The 21,185-nt window shown below is 32.2% G+C and overlaps 5 protein-coding genes and 1 long non-coding RNA gene across 7 annotated transcripts; 3 read left to right on the top strand and 3 right to left on the bottom strand.

The window, feature by feature from the left end:
* Nucleotides 1-341: 341 nt before the first annotated feature.
* Nucleotides 342-815, top strand: LOC110609580 (lysine-rich arabinogalactan protein 19). Its single transcript, XM_021749260.1, has one exon. The coding sequence runs from the start codon at nucleotides 342-344 to the stop codon at nucleotides 813-815; it is 474 nt and encodes a 157-aa protein (XP_021604952.1).
* A 2,790-nt stretch (nucleotides 816-3,605) lies between these two features.
* LOC122723663 lies at nucleotides 3,606-3,898 on the top strand. The gene is made up of 2 exons (XR_006350674.1): nucleotides 3,606-3,740; nucleotides 3,850-3,898. It is a non-coding gene; the product is annotated as an uncharacterized LOC122723663 (long non-coding RNA).
* A 228-nt stretch (nucleotides 3,899-4,126) lies between these two features.
* Nucleotides 4,127-8,216, bottom strand: LOC110618825. 2 transcript variants are annotated; one of them, XM_021762083.2, is made up of 7 exons: nucleotides 7,890-8,216; nucleotides 6,869-6,957; nucleotides 6,692-6,767; nucleotides 6,097-6,146; nucleotides 5,655-5,981; nucleotides 5,110-5,148; nucleotides 4,127-4,755 (listed from the first exon to the last, which is right to left on the bottom strand). In XM_021762083.2, exons 1-7 carry the CDS (start codon nucleotides 8,062-8,064, stop codon nucleotides 4,576-4,578), a joined length of 936 nt encoding a protein of 311 aa, XP_021617775.1. In that variant the 5' UTR covers nucleotides 8,065-8,216; the 3' UTR covers nucleotides 4,127-4,575. The 2 variants fall into 2 exon arrangements, with proteins under 2 accessions (XP_021617775.1, XP_043812517.1); XM_043956582.1 differs by lacking the exon at nucleotides 7,890-8,216 and adding an exon at nucleotides 7,731-7,835.
* Nucleotides 8,217-9,068: 852 nt separating this feature from the next.
* LOC110626737 (2-oxoglutarate-dependent dioxygenase 21, chloroplastic) lies at nucleotides 9,069-10,799 on the bottom strand. The gene is made up of 3 exons (XM_021772803.2): nucleotides 10,239-10,799; nucleotides 9,892-10,139; nucleotides 9,069-9,615 (listed from the first exon to the last, which is right to left on the bottom strand). The coding sequence occupies exons 1-3, from the start codon at nucleotides 10,386-10,388 to the stop codon at nucleotides 9,069-9,071; spliced, it is 945 nt and encodes a 314-aa protein (XP_021628495.1). The 5' UTR covers nucleotides 10,389-10,799.
* Nucleotides 10,800-12,603: 1,804 nt separating this feature from the next.
* Nucleotides 12,604-14,648, bottom strand: LOC110622880. Its single transcript, XM_021767579.2, has 2 exons — nucleotides 14,310-14,648; nucleotides 12,604-12,972 (listed from the first exon to the last, which is right to left on the bottom strand). Exons 1-2 carry the CDS (start codon nucleotides 14,521-14,523, stop codon nucleotides 12,959-12,961), a joined length of 228 nt encoding a protein of 75 aa, XP_021623271.1. The 5' UTR covers nucleotides 14,524-14,648; the 3' UTR covers nucleotides 12,604-12,958.
* A 2,191-nt stretch (nucleotides 14,649-16,839) lies between these two features.
* LOC110629523 (GTP-binding protein YPTM2) lies at nucleotides 16,840-19,719 on the top strand. Its single transcript, XM_021776542.2, has 8 exons — nucleotides 16,840-17,167; nucleotides 17,428-17,500; nucleotides 18,176-18,223; nucleotides 18,308-18,355; nucleotides 18,628-18,699; nucleotides 18,790-18,945; nucleotides 19,073-19,176; nucleotides 19,384-19,719. Exons 1-8 carry the CDS (start codon nucleotides 17,154-17,156, stop codon nucleotides 19,481-19,483), a joined length of 615 nt encoding a protein of 204 aa, XP_021632234.1. The 5' UTR covers nucleotides 16,840-17,153; the 3' UTR covers nucleotides 19,484-19,719.
* The last annotated feature ends 1,466 nt before the right edge of the window (nucleotides 19,720-21,185 follow it).

Here is a 21,185-nt window from a genome sequence, read left to right as displayed (position 1 = left end):
ATTTTTGACTCTTTGACCAAACGATTTAAATGGACAGAAGGACTACGAATTTGGACGGAAGAGAAAGTGAGGGACTTAAGTGTTGGGTCGCCAAAATAAAGAGACAGAAGTGTTAATTACGTTAAATCTCAAGGATTAAGAAGTAATTTTTCCTAAAAGATTTTAATAGTCATTATTAATGTCCAATAGCATGAAATGTCCGTACACTCGGAGGTGACGTTAGTTGTAGGATTCTCCCCTGCTTGCCTCTATATATCAACCTCAGCGCTCTAAAATAACTAACTGTCTTTCTGAACGTCTCCCTTCTCTTCAATTCTCCTCTTGAGCTCAACTTCAGAGTCATGGCTCTCTCACATGCCATGCTCATGACAACCCTGCTTCTGGGTCTCATGGCATCCTCCTCCACTGCTCAAGGTCCAATATCCTCACCACCAACTGCCGCTGCAATGCCACCTACAAGTTCTGCAACTCCGCCTTCCTCTCCCGTGACACCTTCCCCTGCTGCCACGCCACTGTCACCCCCACCAACATCTCCCTCTCCTCCCGCAGCTACCCCAACAATGAGTCCAAGTTCGAGCCCACCAGCACCAGCACCAACACCTGAGTCACCAGCGCCAGAAATGGCTACTCCTCCTGCACTCATGGGACCAACACCATCTCCTGCAACCGGGTCGCCAACATCAAGTTCTGGAGCTACCCCAACTTCACCTCCCGCCTCATCGACACCGGATTCAGGAGCTTTTGTTCATGGAAGCAGGGTGGCAGCTTTGTTATCACTGATTGGAGGAGTTGGGCTAATTGTAGTATTTGCTTAAAACTCGGATGGTCGTCTGATCGTATAAACCTTAGTTTGCCGTAGATTAAGATGGCTATTTTTGTATTCTTTTGTGTTTTAGTTCTGGGTTTTCTCTGCTTTGTTTCATTCTTAGAGCTGGATTTGCGATGATCTGTGGGGAGAGTTAGAGATTTAATTCACGTTGCGGTGTTTTTTTTTTTAAATTTATTAATATTATTATTTTTTAGAATTTTGACTTTAGCTGAATAAGATATGCTGTGATTTTTCCTGCTGTTCTATTTCTATATGTTCCTTCATTTTCTTTTTATTTATTTTTAATTAATTAACATGTGATTGTTACTCGAGAACTTCTTCTCTGGCTACCCGAGCAAATCTTATTAATACATATTTAAATAATATATATTTAAATTTAAAATATATTTTTTTTTGAAATGGGAAATTTAAAATATATGATGGTTTGAATTCGAATTTTATTGGTTGAATATTTATTATTTAAATTTATTTATATAAATAATTAATTTAATATAAAAAATATATTTTATAATAATATTTATAAAACTTTCATATGTTTTGATTTAAAATTATAATTTAAATATTTTTTAAAATAAAAATAGAATTTTATATAAATTATTAATTAAACATATGAAATTAAACCTATTTGAATATTATAATTAAGTTTACATCAAAATATACTGTCGCTTATAAAAATATTTTGATGGCTTATTATTGAGCGAGAGTAGAAAGAAATTTGGTGGTAGGGAGGGTAGCAAAGAAGAAAGAATGTGAGTGGTGGAGGAAGGGAGGAGAAAAGGATAGGTGATAGGGTAGAGAATTATGTGGAGGAAATATAAGGAGGGAGAGATGAATTAGCTTTTGGAAATGGGAAGCTGTCATTTTGGACTTTTAGTGAAATCGGAGGAGTGGGAGAAGAAGAGAGATGAAGGTAAAGGAGACGTGGGGTTTTGTACAGTAGTGGTAGAAAGTATGGTTTGGCAATTGGTGGACGAATCACCATTGAGTATGAAAGTGATTTGCACATGCTATATGGTAGCCCCACAAAACACACCATTCTTCACCTTCCATTCTATACTTTTCAATATATTCGTTGGATATGCATTTGAGAGTAATTTGCATAAATAGTCCTTCAACTTAAATTATAATTTTATTTTAGTCACTCAATTTTAATTTATTAAAATAAAATCATTCCATTTTATTTTTACTTCAAAAAATGTCCACTTACTTGCAATAGCAAATTTACAGAAATTATATGTTTTGCCCCTCTATCTAAAAAAAGATTAAAGTTACTATTTTGCCACTTTTTGCTTTTTTTTTTTAATAATAAATAATTATATTCTAATAATATTTTATTATTATATGATATTTAACCAATACTCTAATTTTATATGAAATATAAATAATAAATAAAATATTTTGATTAAAAGTTAATTTAATATTTAAAATAAAAGAAAATGAATTTAGATACTTTGTTGATGATATTTTTAAAAATTGGCAAATGGCATATTTGTTTTTCTATCTATTGTGTTTATACTTTGTTGTTATTATATAATTCAAACATAATAAAAAATAGTTTATTAATTAAATTAAGTGATTTATATCTTTTTCTTACTTTTTATCAAATACAAAACTATACCAATTCTTATTAAAAAAAATTGCATATTAACACTTAAAATAAAATTATAAGTAATTAGAAATTTTATTATTTAAAAAATTTATGGAATGATTTGAAAATATAAAATATAAAATATAAAATAAATACTTTGTGCAAAATATAAAAAAAAAAAGACAGTATTTCTGATTTCCTATTGCTAAAATTGAAAGCTGAAATATTTGTACTTAAATTCATGTCCTCAGCAAGCAAGAGAAATTTAACTTCCTTTGAGAAATATGAAATGTTAATTTGTACTTCTCAAGAAATAGGTTATTTTGAATCAATCAGGGCCTAAATAATATCTAATCAAAGTAATTTATAAATTATTATTATTTATTTTCAATTTATGTAAAAGTAACTTACTGATAAAATAGCATAAAAAAATAAAAATATTATAATAAAAACGTAAGATTTAATAATTATAACTATTTCAGTTTATTGCAAATTAAAACTCAATTAATAATAAATAATAAAACAATAAATTTTATAATATATTAATTAAGAAAAAATAATTTTATTAAATAGATAATCAATAATGAATTCAATTATAAAAAAAAAAAATGGCAATATGGATAATTTGAGTTTTTTAAAATGAAAATATGTTATTCCATATAAGAAAGATATTTTTTAAATAAATGTGAAGTTGAGAGGTTTTATTTTAATAAATTAAAGTTAAATAATTAAAACAAAATTATTATCTCAATTGAAGCAGATCCATGCATATTAACCTCGCGTTTGTTTGACAAAAACCTCTTTATTATGCTGACTACAAAAGGAAATAAATAGACAGAAACTTGATCACAAGCTACCAAGAAGTATCTGTTAGCTGATCACAACTTGATCAAGCCCCGTTCAAGTTTCTCTCGAACAATATGATAATCAAGTCTAATATGTTTTGTTAGTTCATGAAATGTTGGATTAGCAGCAATGTGAAGAGCATACTGGTCATCTTGCAGTTGAAAGGGAACACACAAATCTTTTAAAAGATACATGAGCCATCCAATTTCAAAAGTGACATGATGTATAAGTTGTTAATAAGAAATAGGAATCTCATGCCAAATAAGATAAGAAAGATGCCGTTCAAAAAGCATAGGATTCCAAATAAGAGAGGCAATAATTAAGAATCAAATACATCTTTACAAAAAGGGACATGATGAGCAATCCTGGTGATGCTGAAACCCTTGCTACTCAGTTGCTATGATATATCTCAAAAGCACTGAAAATTTTACCAGACTCGAGTCTTCTTTCACATGCAATCCCACCCTATACGTTGAGGTAAGAGCCCTTCCTATGCTTTTATATTACACAATTGTATTATAGAATGCAAAGGACAACAAAGATCAACAGAAGTCTGTCAAAGCTGACAGTCTTTCAATGTTTGCAGGATTAAAATTTTTCCAATTTTGATGAAAAGTATCAGAGCATCAACCACAATATGGATGATTCACTAAATTCTTTTGATTTATCATCTTTGAATGGGACCATGGTGGGTGAACTGCTGTAATAATGTCTTATAGTTACCCATATCACCTACACTACTCTGAATGAGATAAGGTCTGTATTAATCCTCATAATCCATAACCACATGGAAGCACTGTAAAACATATCCAGCAGCACAGGACACACCAAAACAGTAAAGAGATGTATCCAATTCAATCTTAGAGAAAGAGAAAGCAGGAGAGGATATTAATGTTATGATATACGTGCATTAAAGAAAATTAAATCCCAGATGATCCACTGGCATTGAAAAAGGAAGGGAAAAAAAAAAAGCTCTTTGCAAGGTTGAAGCTTAACAAATATGTACAAATAAAAGTGAAAAAGGAAACCTCAGAAATGGAAGTGTCAGGTTACCTTCCGGCTTGACTCCAGGGGCTCTTCAAATGTGTGTATATTCAATATTTTAACCAACTGGATCAATTTTTCACAAGTAATCTGTATCTGTCTTCATGTTTTAATCTTTCAAGGTATAATTGACAGCTCCAGATTATTGTCCTGCTAGGATGGCCAAGCCAAATGAAATCTACAAAAGCCAGGGTCATAAAGTTCATCATCAGTTAAAATCTTAGACGTCCAGACTTGAATGCCTTCTCCGGTGATATTTATATTAACTTCATCTACTCTTTCTTTGTTTTCTTCGGCACTCAAAACAATCAGCACAAGCAGATTTATTTCTAGGCGAGTAACTGGAATGGAGCTTGCTGGGTGATATTTTCAGGTCTTCCACTAGTATTTGACGAAGCTTCTCATTCTCCTGCATAAGCTCTTCAATGACTTGCTGGTGTTTTAAAACCTGGATGGAAGGGAAATATAATCATCCAACAAATTACATCCATAAGCAATGAATAGCGGACTTGCAAAAATGCTCTCACACATTGCCCACATTGCAAGTGTTATCAACACAAATTTGTAAAAGATACCACCATGCAACAGTTTAGAAGCTCCCATGCATCTCAAAATTAAATCCATTCAAACAAATTTAGCAACTCCATATGATTACAAAATTGAGTAATTAATTGAGAATCCCATTCAGAACATTCTTATAACTCTTTTAGTCACTAATTGCTACCATGATCCAAATTTTCACCTAATTACATAAACTCGACAAAATGGCTTCAAAATAAGTAGAGAAGATATAAGATATTACCATTTGAAGCAGGTTATTTTCAGAATGCAAGCGTCTGTCCTGCAAACATTTCATCAAAGAATTAAACATAATATCTGAAATATTTCAGAACATACATATCTCAGGTATAAATAAGCAAGCAAGAGGCAGCCAATTATGTCTGCATATGTCAGTTAAAAATCTTTATGTTTGTCAACAAAATGGTATTCAAATGCCCAAATAACATATATAAACAAGAGATTTTGGCAATCCCTGGAGCATTGCTGCCTATAGGCTTATAGCTGCCCCCAACAGAACTATGCTGTTCTTTGCTTTTGTGCACTTGGAAAAAGCATTAGTGGACAAGCAAATAATTCACTTCAACTACACAAATTGGAGCTGAAAATAAGAATAAAGCCTAATAAAGGCAATCCATTAACAAGTAACAAATGCAGAGGAGCGATAAATTAAAATGCACAGTAACCACGGATGAGTTCCCTGGGAACAACAATCAAATGTTTGTGCATTACCTAAAGAAATCCATCAAATAAACAGACCAAAGGATAGACAAATATCATTGTGCATACCACTTGATCTAGATTTTTGTCATCTTGTTTCAGAATTGGATTGTGTAGAAAACTGCTAATGACCTTTTCCGTTCTACCAAAAGGTGTGTCAACTAGACTGCTTGTTTGCATGGAGCTTTCATAGCTTGGATGTGGACTCATATTACTATATCCCTGCATGCTTTCAGGACGTGTTGTTGCGAGTTGTGTGATACTTCCCAATGGATTTTGGATTGAGGGTCCATTCACTGAGCTCAAGCCACTTTGCAGCGACATTGGAAGGGCACCTTGACCAATTGATAGATTGGGTGTCATTCCGAATTTCACCATCATCTTTGTCATCACTTGCTAACAATTTTGGCATTCCAATTTCAAATAAATGAGTGACAAATTATAAGCAGCATTATTTTGTGCTTATGAGTTTTTGTATCTATATTTATAAACAGAAGACAGTAATGCATACCATGAGACAGAGTTGAATCTTCTGCACCACCCCAGGTTTCACAGCAAGACCTGGAAAGTAAAATTAAGTTTCAGCTACATGGTCAGTTAAGCACAAATAAACCAGTACAAAGAAAAATTCTGAATTTGGAAGCATTAATAAAGAAGAACATCCATTTTGAACCCTTAAGGATCCTATTGAACATTTGTTCATAAGTCCGAATATCACTTCATCTAATATAACCCACTAGAAGGTTCACTGTACAGATTATCATTGCTTCAAGGCAGGCCAATAGCACAGTTCACAATCATCCATTGTTCATAGTAGTATCTACAACAAGATTGTGGATTTGTGATCTACTCATATACATAAGGTGCAATAATTTGCACTGGAAAATGTAGGAACATGTTGCACAAATAATTTTCATTTTCTCCCTGTTCTCCCAACAACAGTAGATAATACACAGTCTCTCAAAACATTGAATGAACGCTGACTTGCACCAGCAAGATAACAAGAAGATATCACTAGGCATTAATGTAATTCTACAACTTAAGTGTCAGTGCCATGGAAAATACACTATTGATTGCTTGTTCAGAAGGGATGATACAAGTCGTACCAATTCCAAAGCCATGGCCAAAACCAACTCCACATCCAATTCCTACTTCAATTCCTTTAGCTCCCATCTTCCGCAACTAAAAATTAGAAATGAGAAGTGATTGTCTCTATTTTAACTGGAACAACAACCAAAAGAAGAAACAGCAATAGACATTTAGAAGCACAACAATTGACTTACAGCATAATTTACATGCCTGCTAGCACCGGATAAGGGATCAATTGCACCTCTGGCTGCACTCATAAATTGGCCTACCATTGGTAGTGCACCTACATTTATATTGAGTCAACACTTGCATGTAAAAACCTCATAAAATGAAGAGAGGGAAATATTGATTCCAAATGTAGCTAGTTTTGAGGATTTAGCATTAAAATAACTCTCCATCAAGCCAGTTACATACATGTACCTGAATTAAGATAGTGTTACAGAACCTAACCACATTGACATTGAAGTACCATAAGAGAAGCTTATTATGTAAATATCTCATACTTGCAGAGTGTGATTGCAAGATAACAGGTCACCTAGAATTCTTTCTAGTCAAAGTATACAGGATGACCAACCAAACAAGTTCTTTGAATTTTGTTATGCAGATTTTAAGGGATTGTAGACTATATCATCCTCCACAGGTGCAAATAGCACGTCATACTTACGTGCAATCAATTTCAAATTAAAATTCCACATAAAGAAAACCTTCCAATTGATTAATGTGTTGTAATCATTTCTCTTTTCCTGGTATGGTACGGAATAAAAAAATACAAAGACTAATTAACCAACCTCTTCGAAACAATATAAACATTTCAACTGCATGTTAATAGGAAGTAAACAAAGAACAAACACAAAAAACTAATATTATCACTGCAGAACTAAAAGCAATCATATTAGTTAATTTGACACTCAATGCCAAGCATCACTTCCCGCTTAAGCCAAACAATCAAGTCACGAACTTTCTTTCAATTTCCCAAATTGTCTTGGCAACTAAGCACATGGCAAGTTACTGAAGACAATGAATGAAAAACACCAAGCACATCAAATGACTGTTTACATGAGCTTATAGCCAGAGATTTCAAATGCGTTTCACCATCCTTGGGTTTAAACAATCCCCAAAATTTCATATTCCCACATATGTGAATTCTGAGGGAGCAAATCAAAGAGAGGAATCGAGAAAAAATTGCACATATACAAAGAGAAAAAGGGGAGATACCAAGATTTACGGGTCGGCCAACGCCAATACCAACACCACAACCGAAGCCAAAGCCGGTAAATACTTGAAAGACTTTGAAAGTAAAGGGATTTTCTATTCGGATTCCTAGTAAAGGCTTGCTCTGATTGGCCACAACAATGCTGTTGTTACTGCTATAGCCACTGCCACTCTCCATTCCTCAACAACCTTCCCTCTTTGCGAAGTCAATGTGAGTGAACAAATTCCTCTCTATCTTCAAGCAACGAATTATCTACCTGTCTTCTCTTATAGCTCTAAAACCTTTTGCTCTTTCTGCTAAAACCCCAACCCAGAAAATAAAAAACTAGGGGCATCGACAGTGCAGGTGGCCGGTGGTACTCAGCTCTGGTTTCTCTACGAGTCCAAACATGATACCTTTTTGCAACTGGACATGTGGCACTAATAAAGTTTACCACGTCACAATGTTGTCAAATTTTCGATAGCGAAAATTACTAAAATAGTCCTAAAAATTTGATGGAATGACGAATATGTCTGGGCTACCATGTTGGTGAGGTAAGAGAAGTTGTACCTAACTAGTAAGCTAGCAACAGAATGTCAAATTGGACCAAAAGGTCATTGGGCTTAGAATTATAATGTTATTTTATTCATTTTAGTATGGTTTGGGCCAATAGGGCACAACTGGACGGTTTAGGCCTTCCTTGGTTTTGTTTTCATGTCTTTTTATGGATTTAGCTTCTAAATTGATTTTTTTTAATTACTAAATATATAATTTAACTCATAATTTTTATAAAAAATTAGTTGAAATCTTAATATTTTTATTATTATATCATGCAAGGTATTTTAAAGTGATTCCTTTATAGATTTTTAAGTGATTATTATATAAATAAATTCATTATTAATTATCATTTGTCAAGTGATTGGCCAAAGTTCCTTTTTTCTTTTCTTCCAACTTATTTATGGATTTTTTTTTAGAATAATAAAATTTCATATGCAACCCAATATGATTATATGTCCCATTTTTAGAAAAAAAAAGAATCATTTTATTTTTATTATTTTTATTTATGAAAGATAACAAGTGAAAATATGCTCACACAACTTTATTTTTCTTTTTTCCTAAATTATGGTCATCATAATATTAGCTTTTTTTTTCGAATATATATAACAAGTCTTATTTAATGAAATAATAAAATCATTATTTATTTATATTAAAAAAGTAGACGAAAGATGGTTGAGGTAGTCCCGTAAACTGCTTCCCTTGTAGTTTGGATTCTCCTGCTTCTGCTTCACCAATTCCATTGCAGGCTCCACCACTTCATCCATTGCAAAGCTATGGAAACTGGCAATAGATAACCTTCTTTCCCCTGAACCAGCCACCACCCGATGAACAACACTCTTGTATTTCCCATTGCTAAGGACTTGAAGATGATCCTCGACAAGGACGTGCAAGGAACCTTTATGTCCCGTCGGGACAGCCTTCCAAGCGCCGTCCATGGGGCTCATGACCTGTAACCCAGGTCTGCTCTGTGCAAGAAGAGTGATTATAGTATGGTCCGAATGTTGTGCTTGCCCTATCTTGATGCCGTTCAATTTAGAAGCTGATTCATAACAGTTTATACCTATCATTTGCATTCCTTGTTCAAGCTTGTTTTGCCAAAATGTTGAACTCAAGCTCAGACTTTGGATGATAGCTTCAAAGACTTGACTGCTCAATGTCATCGTTTCTATGGCGTAGGTTCTCATTTTTCCCCTGTTTCATAGGCAAATGCACTTTAGGTAATATATTTTATTCTGGTAAAATTAACTGACGTAGTATTAAATATTAATATTTAGGGTCAGAGTGTACAAAATCAATCTTTTAAATTTTGTGTGAAAATTTTGAAGGGCTAAACATTTAAAAATTAAAATTTCAGAAGAAGATTTCTCTTACCAGCCCCTTAAATCCGTCATTGTCAATGGACATAATGGTCAAGTTTGAAATAAAAAAGATTAGGCTTAGTGGAAAATGTTATACAAAATAACATACCTGTAATCTGGTGGATTTGCAGCCCATAATCCTACCCAATCTCCTAGTGGATGGGCATAAAGCTTCAGAAATTCCCTTGTGAATTTCGCATTTTCTTTGTCATCCTGAGTTACTATCCCAAATCTTACTGGCTTGTAGACATCATCAGATAGCAACTCCTTTTTATCTTCTATTGGCAAGTCAAAAAATCTTGAGTTTGCGTCCATGACATCTTCTATCAATGATTCACTTATCCCATAATTAATGATCTGCATGTCCACATCCAATACACATAGTGAAACTTAAATCAAAAAGTACTTGTCAGAAAGATAAGAGGTCAGGAATCAGATAAGGATGTTAGAGATTACACTGAAGAAACCAAAATCTTCACAAGCTTTGCCAATTTCTTTGATGACCTCATTCTTTATCTGAGAATCTTGGCTCAAGAGTGCTGAGAAATCAATGACGGGCCCACTTGAAAGCTGGATTGGATCATGATCATTAACCACAGTTCTCATATTAGATTTGAAATAAAGATCAAAACTCAAGATTTACTTCTTCAACTGGTTCTCTACTCCGGTTCTTTCCTAATAAAGTCATACCTTGAAAAGGTCAAGTTCTCTACGCAAGTTTGGCTAATAATATTATTTTGTTCTCTTTCATTAACAAAATTGGGAAAAAGCCAAATCTACAAATAGTTAGCCCATGTATTTTATTCACGAAACAGTATAAGTTGTTTTGTTTGATCAGAACCTGTTCGAATTTCATGATTGCTGGAGTTGAGTGGCTAATTACTATGGCAGCTGCGTGCTGATTTTGTAAAACAGCATCAGCACTGGAATTCTTATTTAAATCAAATTTATATAAATTAATAAAATTTTATATAAATTGCACAATAATTTTATATCACTGATTTAAGTAAATTTTTTAGTTGGATTTTAGGTATTAACCAATTTTGGATCCATTTTTCACTTTTACTCAAAATGTTTAACCAAATTATTTAGTAGTTTTGTGCTAACTATTATATACGATAAGTCAATGATTAATTCAAGTTATTTAATAATTTTATACTAACTATTATATACGATTCGAAAGCTATTATATACCATTCCAAATTATCATAATTTACGCACTTTAATAGTTCGTGCTAATTGCAATTCATTTTTTGATATTTATCATATACAATTCGGAATTAACATTTTTTAATATTTATTATATATATATAATTTAAAATTATCGTAATTTTTTGACGTGAAACGCAGTATAAGCTGACAGCTCAAGCAAGCAGTTGATTTTTACACTCTCCCTGTTAAATTTGCGACGAGAACGTCGCAACTGAATCGAATATAACTGAATCGAATACAATTATCGCAAAGTATCATATACAATTCTGAATTACCATAATTTTTCGATCTGGTACAAGCTGGCAGCTCAAGAAAGCAGCTGATTTTTACACTCTCCCCTGCTAAATTTGCGACGAGAACGTTGCAACTAAATCGAATACAACTGAATCGAATATAATTATTAAATTTGCGACACTAAATCGAATATAATTGTTAAATTTGCGCACTAGTCAAATATAATTGCTAAAGTTGCGACATTCGTCACAACTGAATCAAATATAATTATTAATCAGAACTTGAATCGAATACAATTGTTAATCAGGACTCATCGTCGCAAATATAATTGTTAAATTTGTAAAAGTCGAATACAATTGCTAAAGTTGTGACGTTCATCGCAACTAAATCGAATATAATTGTTAACCAGAACTCAAATCGAATACAATTGTTAACCAGGACTCCTCGTCGCAAATTAAGTTGCGACGATAATCATTAACCAGGACTCGAATCGAATATAATTATTAATCAGGACTCATCGTCGCAACTGAATCGAATACAATTGTTAATCAGGACTGAATACTTGGGTATTACTCGCAGGCCCACTAGCTCCACACAATTTGTCTGCTCCAGAATGGTGGCTCTGATACCATTGAAACAGTCTAACCCAAACTGATCTAAATAATTTTTGGACTCACATTACACTTGACCCAAAATAATTAATCCAAATTATTTAATTGTTTCGTGCTATTTATTATAAATAATTCAAAATTATCATAATTTTTCGATATTAGACACGGTACAAACTGACAGATTAAGTTCAAGCAAGTAGCTGATTCTTAAATGCGCACGAGGATGGAAACCAGCTACTTGCGAAGGTTTGTGCTCACTCTAATCTTGCTACTGGTTGTTATTTGACTGTGATGGCATTCGATCTGAAGTCGCAAATTGGATGTGATTCTCAGAGCCTAAAGATTGTGCATTCCGCCAGCTCGGAGTTTATTCCGACGGGCAGCCATTTGAACCTGAGTGAGCTATGTTTATGGAAGAGGATTGCGTGCTTGATATGTTCCATTTTCTCCAACAAAAGTGTATTGGTTTATCTGCTTCAACCACCCATCTCTAGGTTATTTTACTCCCAATCCTGGATGATCTGGTTTTATGCTAAATGAAGCACTAGCCTTTCTTAAGATATATATTCTGACAATCGGAGATAAGGACCTTGTCAGGAACTGGCCTCCTGAGCTGCTGAAAATTTTTGACATTTCTGGGTTCTTATCTTTTTTGTTTAAAATTGCTTACTCATAAACCGGGCAAATCAAATCCCAAGCCTCAGCCTCTGGCATAGACAGAGCAACAAAGAGCCAAGCCTGATGCAACATACAACAAAGGAATGGAAAAAAATAGGTATTTGTCATTTCTCCCAGCCTAAACTAAATGCATAGGTCCTACCTCATTCAATCAAAGCTGCTATACGCATTAAATTTTTGCAGATAAAGTAAACTTTTAACCATAACACTTCTACAATGATGTATAAATGTGGCAAAAGAAATTTTACTGCTTTAGCATATTAGCAGAGACTAAATCAGTCTTACGTTTAAATGAACCCAGCAGTAGTGCTTTCGGTCGTGTTATATGCTAGCCCCTCAGATCAGAGGTAATAAAATAGCTGTATTTGTTGGATTGAAGTGTTCTGGGTTTCAGCTCTATGAAAAGCTTCTCTTGGAACGGAACAGGTTTTCCATCAATTATCAAACCCTTGATTCTGCTAACAGTAGATCAGCTATGTGATTAGAAAATATTTCAACAAAGCAAATTTTACATTATACAAGTATCCGTTTATAAACTTACAGTCTATGTATTTAACCGATATCTTATTTTGGAATTGCAAGTGAGTAGGAAAATGTACTTACTCTTCATTAAATCTAATATCCTTTAAAAAAAGGATTTTAATAATAAAACGATTACTTAATTCATCAATTCATGACAGTTACATTTGGCACATATAAAGTGAAAACCCATGTCGCCAACAAAAACTGAGTACTACATCTTCAAAGCTTTTTAGACATCATGACAATATAGAACAGATGAACCAGCCATTAGGAAATTAATTGATTAAGAATGAAAACCCACATATGCATATCAAGGCAAGTTATCAATCCCAATTCATGTCCCACCCATCGATGATTTTTTTTAAAAAAAATGAAGTGTTGGATCCCATGGACCGAATAATTTTTTGCTTCAGTTAAAAAAGTACGAAACCATTTATTGTCTACAAATCCAATATCTATCTAGCAGAAGGTAAAATAAATTAAAAATCTTTTTTTTTTTCCTGCAGATTTTAGTATAAAACCTGAACTATCAAAGCATAGCCTGGATCTGAAGGAGCAAGGAATGTAACGGTAAAAAGTCTAACCAGTTTAAATGTAACATCAACGATTAAAGCACCTAACAATGTAGCGATTAAGCATTTGGAAAACAATAAGTTTAAGCAACCTAGCTCCTCACCAATCAAAGAAGGTATCACTTGAGTAGAAAACAAGCAAATTTAATAAAATACTCCCTACATCTCATCGTTTTTGTCACTCTTTTGCACGTGTATTAAAAAATATAATTTTTTATTAAAAAAATTTAAAATTAAAATTAAATATAATTATAATAATTAATTTATATATTATTATAATCTAAAAAAATTAAAGTGAATAATGATTTAAAAAAAATAAAAATTATGGGAGAGATGGAGCTCATTTTATAGAAGCCTCAAAATAATGATTTCTGCATCCATCCCAAAACTACCATATTGAAGCCTTGGATATAGAAAGCGAAATGTACAATCAAAACAACAGACAATTTCTCAAACCTTATTCTCAATGCATAGCAATTTAGCATATTTCCCAACTATCCCTACTACCAAAAAAGCCGTGAATAGTTCTTCAGCAAACGAAATTAAATCCTTCTATGGACTTCAAAACTTCTAATATGATTTGGTTATTTAGCAAGATACTATTACCAACGCGATAAATACAAATTGAATCGAGTTGTTAGAACAAGGAATCAATAAAAATTGAAGTAATTAAGAAGCGGAGAGCACATTTTTAGTACCTGGGTTGGAGAAGAACCAAAGGATGATGGCACAGAGAACTAGAACAAGAGGAACAAGATGGATTGCGTTCTCCGCAGATCTGAGACGAGACCTCTCCTTCTTGGCGACGTCGGAAAGAGGATTGTAAGTGGGAAGCTGTAGCTGATCTTTGTCAGTGTTGGTGTTCTTGAAGGACTCTTCAGGCACCCAAGAACTGCTCGATGATCTCTGCATCTTCTACTTTATATGGAGACGGACTCACCACGTTTTGCTGCTTAGTAATGATTCCTGCAGAGCTCCTGTATGTTTAATCTTCGGCTAATTAAGATCAGGAACCACTAATAGGCGTTAATTTTTTAATATTAATTCTCTAATTGGATTTGCGACGCCCAGTCTTTTCATATCTGATGTTTAAGATACTCCTCCCATATTTTAGTGCTTCTACATTTAATTTTACAATAAAATTGTAACTTATAAAATATTAATATTATTTTAATTTCAAGAACGAAAAGAAAAAAATATTTCTTAAAAATAGTTTTATTTTTATGTTTAAAATATTTTAAAAATTATTACGTGCAAACTACGTTGTTAATACTCGTAACATGTACTCATAATTTTTTATATATTTATTATATTTTTTTATGTAAAATAATTTTTAAATAATTATTAATATTATAAAACAATAAAAAATGTAATTCATAAAATATAAATATTAATATAAATAATCTTAAAATCATAACTAATTTAAATTTTTTGTAAATATTAAAATAATTGTAAGATGGGCTTTTTTAATGAATATTTAAATATATTAACTACAAAAAATTAAATTGTTATAAAATTTATAATAATAAAATAGATATAAAATACATGAAAATATAATTATAATAAAATATAATATTTATTTTAAAATTAATTAATATTATTTTTTAATTGGTTGAATCAATTTTTAAATTATATAAATTTATGCATAGATTATTATTATTATTTTTTATGTTAATAAAATCATCTAAAATTTAACTATAAAAGTATAAAAATATAAAATTATAAAAGAATAAATAAAATGAGATTATGTTAAAAATAATTAATGTTTATAAATTAAAATATTATGTTAAAAATTTTTAAAATAAATAAATATATAATAAATAAACTATCCCGATTATCTTGAAATTTAATTTAACACATTAAAAAAATTATACCGATATAAACTATTTTTTAATGAATTTTTTATATATAAAAAATTCATTATATAATTACTTTATTATTCTATTCTTTTTCTAAAAAAATAATATTAATATTATGAAATTTATTAATTTTAATATATATATATATATATATATATATATATATATATTAAGATTTCACTTTATTATCTTATAAATTTAAACTTGTTATCTTATAATTTATTATTGTAACTATTATTTAATATTTTTAAATAAATATAAAATTAGTATTATCATATATATTTTTCTATTTTTAAAATTTAATATTTTAGTTTTTATATTTTAATTATTTTAAATCAAAAGTTTCTCTATAAAAACAACATGTTCTTTTTCAACGTGATAAAATTAAAATATAAATATTAAACTATTTATTTTTGAAAAAATTATGAACATAAGTATTTATTTCAATATAATTTAAGAATTAAAAAATATTATACATCTAAAAATATTCTAATCATTTTAAAGATAATTAACAAAAAAAATTAAATAATTGAATTATCAGTTTCACACAATTAAAATATATCAAACAAACTATTGGTTTATATATATATTATCATATTTCAAAAATATAAAAGTAATTAACCCATTTTTAGATGTACTCTGAGCCTTAGCCTGGTGGAAAGTGCATCCTTATAGTCTATCTTTAGTCAACCCATTAGATTCACTTCGCTTTCCCTTTTTATCTGTACTTTTTAGAGCCAAGGAGTTATGCTTGAAACATTAAATTAAAAATTAAGATTTTTATTGTGTAAAAATAAAATATAATTTTAGATAAGTTTAATTAAATTCATGAATTACTTAAATAGAACATTGTAGTGCTGAAATTTTTTTTAAGAAAAAAAAATTGCAGTGCTGAAATTCAATTTATTAGAATATTCAAGTTATTTACATTGAAATTAAGAATAAAAATATTTAAAATATATTAAAAACGATATTATTTTTTATATTTAGAGGTGGACATATAAGTTAATATACATGAGTCCAAATGTTAAATTGTTAGTATTTATAAATTATGTTTTTATCAAATAAATTTAATATTCATTTTAAAAATATTTGTTCTGTATATAAAAATCAGAACCTCCATTATTTAGTTTGCTTGTCCTGCTCTTAATTCTTCAGCTTTCTTTAATTTTTTTTCCTCCGAAATTCTTCAGATTTGTATTAGCTGGCTGGAATTGGATTACAGTGCGTGCCTTAGAAGACAGGTAAGCTCTTTGTAGAGCCAGAGATGCTACAACTATTTTTCTAGCTGGTGCCGTAATCTAACTAGATATATATATTACCAGTAGGTTGGCTACTAGTTTGCCACTATTAAAGGGAGGGAATTTGAGCAACCAAGCTAATTGGTAAATTTCGTAATTTAATCACACAGTGCAGAATACGTGCTGACGCGTCACACCACTTCACATAAATTCCGACAAAATCGGATTCTTTTAAGTACACGTATGACATAGCTGCACTCCTTCTCTCGCCTCCCAATTGCTTCTTCTGTCTCTTTGCTTTTTCGAAGAATCCCTCTTCCTCCGGACTGATAATCCCAATTGCGTTCAAATTCTCCATAGATTTGAGCCATCTGCTTTTCCCTCGCTTTCCTGCGTCTCATCATAATTTTCGAGATTCAATCAATCCGTTAACGACAGAATCATGACTCCTGAATAGTAAGTTATAATCTTAGCCTCCTTGATTTTCTCATCTTTAGATTTCTATTTTTCCATATTCATCAAAGTTTATCTAATACAGATGTAATTAACTTGGATCTGTAATGGATTGGTTGGTTGATGATTGAATTCATTGTTTTATCTGGTGTTGGCGTGATTGCTTAGATCTAGATCCTTTCACTTTAGATCAGTTGGCACCCTCGACTTAGTCGGTGTTAGGAATTCGCTTGTAATTATGTTTTTTATTATCGAATTTGCAGCGATTATTTGTTCAAGCTTTTGCTAATTGGAGATTCTGGTGTCGGCAAATCTTGTCTACTTCTGAGGTTTGCTGTAAGTTTCTATCGCATGTGGTCAAATCTACGTTTATTTTTTTTTTATAACCTTCTTATCCGTGATATTTGCTTAAATAATTGGAGAGGGAGTGATAGTCAATTGACTAAATACATACTTATACCCTATACTATTTGGAATTAATCTATTAAATCCTAAATTAAAATCATAACCTATTAAATATGTAAGTATCAATGACTTTCAAGAGAATTCAGAAAGGATACTATTTATTGCTGGCTTAATTCTAAAATTTGTTGATAAATTTGCAAGTTACTCTCTTCCCCCTTTCTCTGTCAATTCTAGTTTGATAACTCGGCAAAATTTAGAGGGTATCTTTGTCATTATGAAAATAGACAGCATAGTGAGCAAAAATTAGAATATAATCATCAATAAATAGGCAATTTCTATTTTTTTTAAGTCATTGATAACATACTAACTTGTGTTTTATTTTTATGATTTTTATGATTAATCAAAAATTACAACGGTGGAAATATATAGTTAGCCATAGTTAATGATATATAACATGGTTAAGGTGATACTTGTATTTCACAATAAAGAATACCATAAAGTTGATTTTTTAAGATAAATAATTGAGGTTGCTGGTTATTGAACAAAATGGTTAGTCTCAAGGATGATTCAACCTGCTTTCTAATTGTTCATTATGATTGCAATTAGGATGATTCATATCTGGAGAGCTACATCAGTACCATTGGAGTTGACTTTGTAAGTAATTGTTACTAACATTTGACTTGGCTGACTCATATGATTCCGTATAACTGATTTTTTATATTCTATTGCATTGTATAGAAAATCCGCACTGTGGAGCAGGATGGGAAAACTATTAAACTCCAAATTGTGAGTTATCAAATCTCTTTCATGTCTGCTATTTTTTCCGAATTTATGTGCAGTATTAGCATCTGGGTTGGTTTGATCTTTGATGATGGTGTATATCACATATCATGTTATCTTTTAGGGAATGGAGATGTGGTTATGGTCATTTCTTTATTGTTAATGTAAATACTATAGTTATTTGAAACTTTTAGTTGATTTTTCCTAGAAAACACGGTACATCAGTAGGGCTATGTGCCAGAGCTTCCTAAACATTGTCTCTTATGTTAAACATGCAGTGGGACACAGCAGGTCAAGAACGTTTCAGGACAATTACAAGCAGCTACTATCGAGGAGCCCATGGCATTATTGTAAGTTTTGCATTTTCTCATATTATTGCATAACTTATTGGTTTTGCTTCTCTTGTGGAGTTGCTCTTATTTTTGTGGTCTTTTGGGTAGGTTGTTTATGATGTGACAGACATGGAGAGCTTCAACAATGTTAAACAGTGGTTGAGTGAAATCGAACGCTATGCAAGTGAAAATGTGAACAAGCTTCTTGTTGGTAACAAGAGTGACCTCACAGCAAACAAAGCTGTCTCATATGAAACTGCAAAGGTAACACCAAGATTCTAGATTCTTTCATTTGCCTCATTTTCCTTTTTTGCTGGAAATGGATTTAAATCAGTCTATTTTGGTGTAATGTGATTGAATTATCACCAAACTGGCCCTTTTCGTTCTTCAGGCATTTGCTGATGAAATTGGGATCCCTTTCATGGAAACAAGTGCTAAAAACTCCACAAACGTTGAGCAGGCTTTCATGGCTATGGCTGCTGAAATCAAGAATAGGTGCTCTTAACATTACATTATTTTCAATGTCATATTTGAGGAGTGAAATTGAGTTGCATGTTTGCTAGTTTGGAGAAGATCATATGTCAATTGTTCCCATAAGAGGGCTTTTTTTTTTAGCTATGTTTCTCTTTCACTGATGTAATTTTAATTTCATGTTGTAGATTATTGATTACCTAGTTTTATTGTTTTGATTTTTCTTTCCAGGATGGCGAGTCAACCGGCAATGAACAATGCAAGGCCTCCAACTGTGCAGATTCGAGGACAGCCTGTCAATCAGAAGTCGTCTGGATGCTGCTCTTCTTGAAAGTGAAAAATGGTATAGTGGGCTTGTGAAGTTATCCATATTCTTCGTGACATGCAAAACTAGTTTTCTTTTAATGCCTTAGATAAGGAGAAAATTATTTGTTATGCTTTTGTTCTTATCAGTTGTTCAAGGCTGTTAAAAATTCCATTCTTTTAAATGTAATTTGATTTTAAGAAACATTTGTACAGATTAGGAAATATTGGTGAACACCAGTATCTACCTTATTCTGTTTGTCATATGCTTATCCACATGTTATGACACATTTTCATTTATTTTTATTCCCTGAATGCATATCTTGTCATTACACCAGAAGTTCTAAATCCAAACAGAAAAGAAACGAGAAATTTTACAGCACATATAGAAATCTTAAGTGGAGCCCCTGCACTGCCACCATCTTTTAGTGTGAAAGAAATATGAAAAAAGAAAATGTCGTCGATTTGTCTTTTCATAGATGATTTGCATTGGTGTGTATTTTTGTAATAGGTATGTGGGGAGGGGGTCGAGTAATCGGCCAGGAGATTTTCAAATATGCCTTACCCCAGATAGACAAATTGATATTTGACATGGGATAGTATGATAAGGGCTCAAATCCCCCCTTTTTAAGGGCCTACTGAATCCTTGAAATTTGGTCTTTGGGGAAGCATGGTAGGGGAGGGTGGCTGTGGCTGCCTGATAGAGGCAGAAGCCAGGCCACCGCAGATGTCTAGTCAAGTGCCTCAATTGAAAGAGGAGGGGAGACAACTCAAATGGTAGCACAAAAATAGGAGATTGTGTTGTTCATAGTTGAATTCTTCTAAGGCCTATGGCTCGATTTTGCATGCTTTCTTCCCAAAATGCATAGAGACTTGCGAGAGCAGATTCAAGTTGGTTGGTTTGAAAAGTTATGACAGAGAGCGCTTGGCCAAGTTAAATAAAAAAATATACAGGTGCTAGTATAGAATTTTATGAATCGCACACGGCACGCTTTGTATATCTTTGTCTGCAAGGTAAATGGTTATAGCTTACAGCATACCGTATTCGCCACCACATTGGCTAGTGCACTGACTTCATCGTAAGAGAGCGAGTTAAGAGGCATAAAAGATTAATTCTAACTAAGAGATTATTTTCTTTTCTTTTTATGAGAATTAAGCACTATTCTGTTTTTGTCAGAGATAATAATTCATTAAAAAGGCCAAAGGATACAGAAATATGAAATATTGGCCCATACAGAAAAAAAAAAACCCAAAAAATCAACTCATACATAGTTCAGCCTAAAGAAAAACAAAGGAAAACAGGTAGACAAAGCCGCTTCTACGATAAGAAAACGAATCTATCGCCTCCATAAGAACCACTCCATCGGTCGCAGAAAGAGAGCCACCTCCAGAAAAGTTTGTAACTGCGGTATGGAGCTGGAAACAAGCTCTTAAGAACCAAAGGGAATTAGTGATCAGCCTCACAGAAGCCAAAATGCAAGGAAAGAGGCGGTGGAGAAGCTCAAAACAGACCTATCGGCAAAGGAGCAAAGAACGTGACCACCTCCGACAAACATGCCATGTGCACTTCCCTAAAGAGACACTCCTAAGCATAGATTTGAGTTCTCCATACTACAAACCTTTGAAAATATAGAGAAAACAAAAACACTACAGACTAAAGCGCCTTATCTCAGAGGTGGAAATCTCTCCTTGTTGTCTAGAAAAACCTGCATGCACAAGAAGAAAAATAG

This window comes from Manihot esculenta, chromosome 1, assembly GCF_001659605.2.
Source record: "Manihot esculenta cultivar AM560-2 chromosome 1, M.esculenta_v8, whole genome shotgun sequence".
NCBI classification, from domain to species: Eukaryota; Viridiplantae; Streptophyta; class Magnoliopsida; order Malpighiales; family Euphorbiaceae; genus Manihot; species Manihot esculenta.
The sequence above is the reverse complement of the archived record's forward strand: the minus strand, read 5'-3'. Positions and strand labels throughout refer to the sequence as shown.

Excerpts from the sequence above, each read along its gene's own strand:
- LOC110618825 (XM_021762083.2), bottom strand. The coding sequence starts at position 8,064 with ATGGAGAGTGGCAGTGGCTATAGCAGTAACAACAGCATTGTTGTGGCC. Across the intron at positions 5,982-6,096 it reads AGATTCAACTCTGTCTCATG|CAAGTGATGACAAAGATGAT; the intron begins GTATGCATTACT and ends CAAAATTGTTAG. Across the intron at positions 4,756-5,109 it reads AAAATAACCTGCTTCAAATG|GTTTTAAAACACCAGCAAGT; the intron begins GTAATATCTTAT and ends CCTTCCATCCAG.
- LOC110622880 (XM_021767579.2), bottom strand. The coding sequence starts at position 14,523 with ATGCAGAGATCATCGAGCAGTTCTTGGGTGCCTGAAGAGTCCTTCAAG.
- LOC110609580 (XM_021749260.1), top strand. The coding sequence starts at position 342 with ATGGCTCTCTCACATGCCATGCTCATGACAACCCTGCTTCTGGGTCTC.
- LOC110626737 (XM_021772803.2), bottom strand. The coding sequence starts at position 10,388 with ATGAGAACTGTGGTTAATGATCATGATCCAATCCAGCTTTCAAGTGGG. Across the intron at positions 10,140-10,238 it reads AAGATTTTGGTTTCTTCAGT|ATCATTAATTATGGGATAAG; the intron begins GTAATCTCTAAC and ends GTGGACATGCAG. Across the intron at positions 9,616-9,891 it reads GCAAATCCACCAGATTACAG|GGGAAAAATGAGAACCTACG; the intron begins GTATGTTATTTT and ends CCTATGAAACAG.
- LOC110629523 (XM_021776542.2), top strand. Across the intron at positions 18,356-18,627 it reads AAACTATTAAACTCCAAATT|TGGGACACAGCAGGTCAAGA; the intron begins GTGAGTTATCAA and ends TTAAACATGCAG. Across the intron at positions 18,946-19,072 it reads TCTCATATGAAACTGCAAAG|GCATTTGCTGATGAAATTGG; the intron begins GTAACACCAAGA and ends TTCGTTCTTCAG.